Below are 6,697 nucleotides of genomic sequence, written 5' to 3'. Positions count from 1 at the left end.
AGAGCCCTCTGGCCGAAACCGCGAGGTTTCTCTTGGTGGAGCCACTCGTGCGCGTCCCAGGGCTGTGGGTAGGGTAGGGGCCTGGAGGGAGTGCGCCCGCCGTCCGGCTTATCTGGCGCTCCTCTTTCCTTCTTGCTCTTCTCTTTCCTCCCAGTTCGCGGTCCGCGGGGTCCGGGGCGGGGGCGGGAACGCCTCGGGTGGGCCCGGCCTCGCCCCCGCCCCGCCCCCGCCCCGCCCCGCCCCGCCTCCTGCCTGCAAGGCCAGGAAGCAAAGAAGGAACCGCCGGGGGCCATGGACGGGGCCATGGACGGGGCCGTGATGGAAGGGCCGCTCTTTTTGCAGAGTCAGCGTTTCGGTACCAAGGTAGACCGGGACAGGGGTACCGAACCCCACCAGAGCCAGGGGTGGGTGATAGGGCCCGGGAAGGGGGAGGGGCAGGCAGCGGGTGGGAGCGCGGCGCGGGGAGCCGAGAGCCCCGTGAAGTCCCCACGAAGTCTCTTCGCACACTGCGGAGGTGCGTCTGCCGGCCTGGGGGTGCGCGCTCTCAGGCCCCGTCGGAAGCCTCAGACTCGAAAGTGGCCTGCGCGGGTCCTTCCTTCCCCGTCGGGCGCTCGCCCGCGGCCTCCCCAGCGCCTCTCGCTCTCTTTCCGCAGAGGTGGAGGAAGACCTGGGCTGTGCTCTACCCGGCCAGCCCCCACGGCGTAGCGCGCCTCGAGTTCTTCGATCACAAGGGGTCGAGCTCCGGAGGGGGCCGAGGGAGCTCGCGCCGCCTGGACTGCAAGGTGATCCGTCTAGCCGAGTGTGTGAGCGTGGTGCCCGTGGCCGTGGAGAGCCCCCCTGAGCCGGGAGCCGCCGCCTTCCGCCTGGACACCGCGCAGCGCTCGCACCTGTTGGCGGCCGACGCGCCGTCCAGCGCCGCCTGGGTGCAAACGCTGTGCCTAAATGCCTTTCCGGTGAGGGGGCCAGGACTGCCCGCGAGGGGCTGGGGCGAGCCGAACTGGATCCTAGAGGCGATGCGGCATGGGGGTAGGAATTGGGCTGGCTCAGACCCTCGGAACCGCGTTGAGGGAATGACAGGGTTCTGGATACTCTCTTTCTCTTTACCCCAGAAAGGCAGCTGGGGTCTGGCGCCTGCCGAGAACCCACCCAAGCTTTCTGCCCTGGAGATGCTGGAGAACTCGCTGTATAGCCCCACCTGGGAAGGTAGCCGCCTGGAAAGCTGTGCAGGGAGGAGGGGGAAAGGAAGGGTGCCCCTGGGAAGGGACCGACTAGGGGTTCCATGGGGAAGTAGGAAGTTACTGAGAGCTGGCTTACAAGTGAGTGCTGGGACCACATGTCCCCCCTCCCAGCCAGGTGCCAGTCTAATTGTGAATTCCTTTCAGGATCCCAGTTCTGGGTCACCGTGCAGAGGACTGAAGCCGCTGAGCGCTGCGGCCTGCATGGCTCCTATGTGCTGAGGGTGGAGGCTGAGAAGCTGACTCTCCTGACTGTGGGAACTCAGAGTCAGATACTCGAGCCACTCCTTTCCTGGCCCTACACTCTGTTGCGTCGCTATGGCCGAGACAAGGTAGGGGTGCTGGCTGTCTGGGTCTGGGGCTGAGGGCTGGGTGGGCAGGGAGGAAGGTGGAAAGCCTTCTGGATAACCCTCTTTGCCTAGCCCAGGAGCCCACCTCCCTCGCCAGCTAGTCTTTTCTTTGTAGACCCCCTGTGCCTCACCTCTCCTGTGGACTCCTGGGAATGTGTTTCCCTTCACACTCTTTCAGGTCATGTTCTCCTTTGAGGCTGGTCGGCGCTGCCCCTCTGGCCCTGGAAACTTCACCTTCCAGACGGCACAGGGAAATGACATTTTTCAGGCAGTCGAGACTGCTATCCACCGGCAAAAGGCCCAGGGCAAGGCTGGTCATGGGCAGGATGTTCTTAGAGCTGATTCCCGTGAAGAAGTGGCGGAGGGGAAGCTGGCTTCTCACCCTGGTGCCCAGGAGCTCCCGGACAGCCTTCCGGCTCTGTATGCTGAACCCTTAGACTCTCTGCGCATTCCTCCAGGTCCTTCCCAGGATTCCCTGTACTCAGACCCTTTGGACAGCACCCCTGCTCAGGCAGGGGAGAAGGTACAGTTAAAGAAAACTCTCTATTGGGACTTGTATGAGCATGTGCAGCAGCAGTTGATGAAGGCCAAGCTGAAGGACCCCAAGGAGGACCCCATCTACGATGAACCAGAGGGCCTGGGACCAGCTACTGTCCGGGGCCTTTATGATCTGCCGCAGGAGCCCAAGGATGCATGGTGGTGCCAGGCTCGAGCGAAGGAGGAGGGCTACGAGCTCCCCTACAACCCTGCCACCGATGACTACGCTGTGCCTCCCCCTCGGAGCACAAAGCCCGTCCCAGCTCCCAAGCCCCAGCGCCTGGCCTTCCCTGAACCTGGTACAACTGGCAGTGGCAGCAAAGGCCACAGCTCAGACACTGCCCTGTACAGCCAGGTCCAGAAGAGCCGGGCCTCAGGGGACTGGGACTGTGGGCTCTCTAGCGTAGGGGCTGACAGGACTGGGGTCAAGTCAGAGGGCTCCACCTGAGAAGTAGGGTGAGGCTGGGTGGGGTTGCTGATAGGAGGACAATGGAGAGGTGGCATTGGGGGATCAAAGAAACCTGTTAGCACCAGTGGGACCCAGAGGACTGGAGGGGCCTGTGTGAGACTAGAGGACCAGACAAATCAGGGGAGTCAAGGGAAGAATGATTAATCCCCAGAAGTCCTGGAAGTGGGATAGATGACAGGGGCTCAGGTATGGTACCTGGGGAGTCCATCCCCCCAAAAGAATGGACAGTTGCTGGACCAGGTCTATGGATTAAAGTAGGTACAGTTGGAGGGGCCTCCATGGAGGCCGTAGGAAGATGCTGGACTGCCTGGATCCTTTCCCCTGTATTTCCGCCCCCACACCCCAGAGATTTATTTAAAAAAAGTTTTATTCTCATTAAAGTCAGAGGGTTTAAGAGGTCTATGTGTGTGAATAGTCACAGAGGGGACACAGAAGCAGGGTGTGCTGGGTGGGTGTGGAGGGAACCAGGAGGAGAACCAGGGATGTGTTGGGTGGTCCACCCAGCCCATCGGGGCTTGACTCCATCTCTGTGACCCTGGCTGAGTTTGATAACATCTGCAACCCTTAGTTATCCCTGCTGCTCCTTTGTAAACTGGGAAAACTTAACCGTTTCTACTTCATGGGGTTGTTTATAGGGAAGGAGTTAAATTTCTCAAGTACTTAGTGCAATTTGAAGTACGAAGAAGGTGAACATTTTATAGTTATTCTGTGGATGGAGAGGGCAGATGGGAAGGTGGACAGGTGTGAGGAGAGGAGAATAGGAAAAGGAATAGGTCTTTTTCATACCTTCCCCGCCACCCATCCCATCCATACACACTTTGCATGTAGGTACTGAGAACCAACCACTTTTCTGTTTGGAGCCTAAAGGGGGAACTACAGTGGGGTAGGTGTAGCGGAAGGGGCACGGGCCACGAAATCATGCTTGGGTTTCAATCCTACTTGTTTTCCACCAGCTTTGAAAACCTCATCCTTGTCTTCTGAGGCCACTTCCTGAAGGTGATCTGATATCCACCTGCTTACACAGAGCTACAAGGAGAAATTCGGGGTCTGAAATGCTCCTAACAATGGTGTTGGTTTACTGGGTTTAATCTTCATCTGTGTTAACAGAAACAAATGACCCAAAAGAAAACGACAAAAAAAGAAAATGAGTCCCTACTTGGAGAAGTGAGAGGCTTGGGTGTGCCCTCCCCAGGCTGAGGAGTGGGGTGGGGGCAGCACTGAGAACAGAGGGGAGGCGGTTTCTCAGTCACCTGGAGGCTCAGGTGGATGGAAGGCGAGTCTGACCTCAGAACACCGGTATGTGAGCCCTAGCATGGATGTGGTTGAGCAGGGCAGCCAGGGTCTGGTGCTGGTTACTTAAGGCCCTGAGGGATCCTCCTCCTCCCCCTCCGTTTCCTCCTCCTCAGAAAGCTGCAGGAAGGCTTCTGCGGAGGCTTTGCTGGCCGCTGGTATCTTGGGGGCTCTGCCAGGGGCTGAAGTCATAGGTAGAGGGGCCACTGTGGCTCGAACTCGATTTGTCTGCAATTGCCCGGGCTGAAAAGAAAGTGAGCAGAGCCAGCTCTGAAGACCTGAGTTCCTGATCTCCTCTTCCATTCCTTTCTGGGTCTGCTGCCCTAACTCCTTCCCTTGTCCCATCCGGAACGGCAGCCTCAAGGCTCAGGGCAGTGGAGCCCCCTGGTCTCCAGCCTCCACAGTGCACAGGTCCTGGCTGGACCCTCCTCTGCTAGCTTGCCCACCAGCTAACTTATGGTGAGTTCTGCTCCTCCTAGTCTGAAACATCTCTTGTAACTTCAGCTAAGGGAAAGTGGTTTGCAAGCATGTCAAACTCGTGGCTGGCGGGTTTGTTCTAAAGGCTCTATTACTGCAGAACTAGAAAACGTTAAGGGCAAAAGTAAGCTCAAATATAAAATACGGATTTCATAAAGATAACTCTCCATATTCAATTACTTTTCTCTCTTTAACCTTTGTCACTAGAGCCCTCTCTACAAGCTACTAACCTTGGTCAGCCTCCCTCTGTTTTTCTGTGAAATGACACTTACCGAGCAGGGGTGCTGTGAGGAGTAAATGAGAAAATTGTATGTGAAAGCACTTGTCACACAACCTGGCGAATAAATGACTGGTGCTCAGTAAGTGCTAATTTCCCTTCCCTGGGGCTTTCTTTTCCTACCTTCCCTTCAGCCTCCCCTTTCAATGAAGGCCTATGGCTGTAGTTCCAGTACAGCCGGTTCGCTTAGTGGAGCAGTGACTAAACAGGAAATTAAGGCACCTGAACATTATCATGTCACAGCTCCAGCAGAAGAGCTCCCTCAGTGGGGAGGGGTTGTAATTTCCTCGGGCAAAGGGATGTTCTCTTTCTTCCCTATTGGCCTGGTCCAGAGAAGGACCAGAGAAGAGGGCTACTCCCTGGGATGGGATGGGGGTGGGTAACAGGAGATGGAGGTCTCTTGGATTCTGGGCATAAAGGGGGAGGAGGGGAGTACGGAGGGAGGGGAGCGGAGCTGTACCTTTCTCAGGGCCCGGCTCTCCCAGCTCAGGTGGAGTCGGCCCTGGGGCTTGGCAAAGGTGCTGCTCAGGTGTGAGTACAGGTGACTCCAAACCTGCAAGGGGTTGTAGGTGGGCTCTAGCTCCAGGCCGTCCAGCAAGCTCTGAGGAAGAGAGGAGGAGGAACTTGAAATCACAGAACACAAGATGTCAGGCAGAGCCCTTTGGGTGTAAGAGGCTGGAGGAGGTGTGAACACTCAGGTGTCTCTGAAGACTGTGAAATAGATTAGTGTCCCACAGGGTGTGCTGGCCCCCAGCTCTGATTGTGAGGCACGTGTGTGTCAGGCACAGGTACAAGAAGTCTGAGAACCCTGACTGGTTAGGGACACTGAACTCTCTGGCCCCGAGAGGTGTGTCATGGGATTCCGGAGTGTCATGAGGGTTATAAGGGATCCAGTGTGCAAGGCTGTGAGGGAGGGTGTGCCCCCGGCCTGGGGGTGCTTGCTGTCTGCAAGGCGAGTACACAGAGTTCTGGCCTGCCTGCGAGGTGAGGTGAGCAGAACTAAAGGACACGCGAGCACAGCATTCCTGAGCAGTCAGGTTTTCCGGCCACAACATCCTGTGCCAGTAACCATTGGCCCTGAAGTGAGACGCTGAGTGAGCCACCGCCGCTGTGCCCACCTCTCTCTGCATCCCTGTGGCCGTCAAGCTGAGAGCACAATCCCAGGCTCTGTCCTCTCTGCACATAAGCCAGCGATCTAGCAGCCAGGTGGTTCCAGTTCTCCCCACCCTAAGCCGCCCTCCTGTCCTCCAACTGGGGAGGCTGGCGGAGGAAATCCAGAATCCAGATCCAAGGAAGAGGAGGAGGAGGAGGAAATGGCCTTCAGAGCTGTTCCCCCCTTTGCACCCCAGTTTGATTTTGAAGCCCTTCCTATTCTGGGCGTCTACATTGTCTGCCGTTTCTCTTTCCCTCAACAGACAGAAATAGATGCACACAAACACAGGTACACACACATGCACACTTATAATGCAGAGAGAGACCGTGGGAACACACCATCCTGCTTTCTTCCTCCTGTTCGGCCTCAGTTCCTATCCTTGCTTCTCTGACTCTCACCATACCCTTGGGGCCACTTCTTCCTCAGCTCCCTGTCCTTCAACTCACTGGCTCATTCCTCTCCCTCACCCCTTTCTGGAATCCCTTCTCTTCTCTCCCCTCTATCTGTCTCATGAGACCTGGGCTCCACTTGCCTCCACAATCTTTAGGCTGTCATCAGGCGGGTTCTCAGGCAGCAGGGGGAAGGGGCTGGGCAGAATCAGTTCCCGCGTGGCCACTGCCTTCACCAGCAGAGTGGGGGAGCGTGATGGCATGATCACATAGAAGGTGGCGGCAGCCTCTCTCTGGCTGTGGCCTCGGCTTGGGGGCTCCCCTTTGGCCAACAGCAGCCATTCTCTTTTCTGAAACAAGGACATACATACACTCTGGTTCATCTTCAGTCTTTGGAACGTTTTGAAGATCAGTCCCAACCGAGGTTTCCCTGAGGGAGGGACTTCCTGCCTGAATCACCTGTGCCCTTAGATACAGTACTCCTCTTCCTCCCCTTTGGGGATGTACACAAAAGTGTTGA

At 57.1% G+C, this 6,697-nt stretch overlaps 2 protein-coding genes across 4 annotated transcripts in view; one reads left to right on the top strand and one right to left on the bottom strand.

Moving 5' to 3' along the window:
* Positions 1-104: 104 nt before the first annotated feature.
* Positions 105-2,987, top strand: DOK1 (docking protein 1). 3 transcript variants are annotated; one of them, XM_080684202.1, is made up of 5 exons: positions 105-363; positions 654-953; positions 1,110-1,203; positions 1,383-1,567; positions 1,764-2,987. In XM_080684202.1, exons 1-5 carry the CDS (start codon positions 292-294, stop codon positions 2,568-2,570), a joined length of 1,458 nt encoding a protein of 485 aa, XP_080540328.1. In that variant the 5' UTR covers positions 105-291; the 3' UTR covers positions 2,571-2,987. The 3 variants fall into 3 exon arrangements, with proteins under 3 accessions (XP_080540328.1, XP_080540327.1, XP_080540329.1); XM_080684201.1 differs by having other exon boundaries at positions 234-363; positions 654-782; XM_080684203.1 differs by lacking the exon at positions 105-363 and having other exon boundaries at positions 863-953; positions 1,114-1,203.
* A 960-nt stretch (positions 2,988-3,947) lies between these two features.
* The window catches only part of M1AP (meiosis 1 associated protein), a gene marked incomplete at both ends in the record, with an annotated part of 58,967 nt that continues 56,217 nt past the window's right edge, over positions 3,948-6,697 (bottom strand). The window contains 4 exons of the mRNA XM_080684950.1: positions 3,948-4,124; positions 4,631-4,642; positions 5,096-5,236; positions 6,321-6,527. Coding sequence (XP_080541076.1) covers positions 3,948-4,124; positions 4,631-4,642; positions 5,096-5,236; positions 6,321-6,527 — 537 coding nt within the window. The remainder of the gene's footprint in view (positions 4,125-4,630; positions 4,643-5,095; positions 5,237-6,320; positions 6,528-6,697) is intronic.

The sequence above is a fragment of the Plecotus auritus genome, assembly GCF_963455305.1.
Source record: "Plecotus auritus genome assembly, chromosome: 8".
Classification (NCBI taxonomy): Eukaryota; Metazoa; Chordata; class Mammalia; order Chiroptera; family Vespertilionidae; genus Plecotus; species Plecotus auritus.
This window is presented reverse-complemented; position numbering and strand designations above follow the sequence as displayed.

What these genes read in the sequence shown, in the direction of transcription:
- DOK1 (XM_080684202.1), top strand. Translation starts at nt 292, where the DNA reads ATGGACGGGGCCATGGACGGGGCCGTGATGGAAGGGCCGCTCTTTTTG. An exon ending in GTATAGCCCCACCTGGGAAG is followed by an intron (nt 1,204 to 1,382) that starts GTAGCCGCCTGG and finishes AATTCCTTTCAG; the next exon opens with GATCCCAGTTCTGGGTCACC. An exon ending in GTCGCTATGGCCGAGACAAG is followed by an intron (nt 1,568 to 1,763) that starts GTAGGGGTGCTG and finishes ACACTCTTTCAG; the next exon opens with GTCATGTTCTCCTTTGAGGC.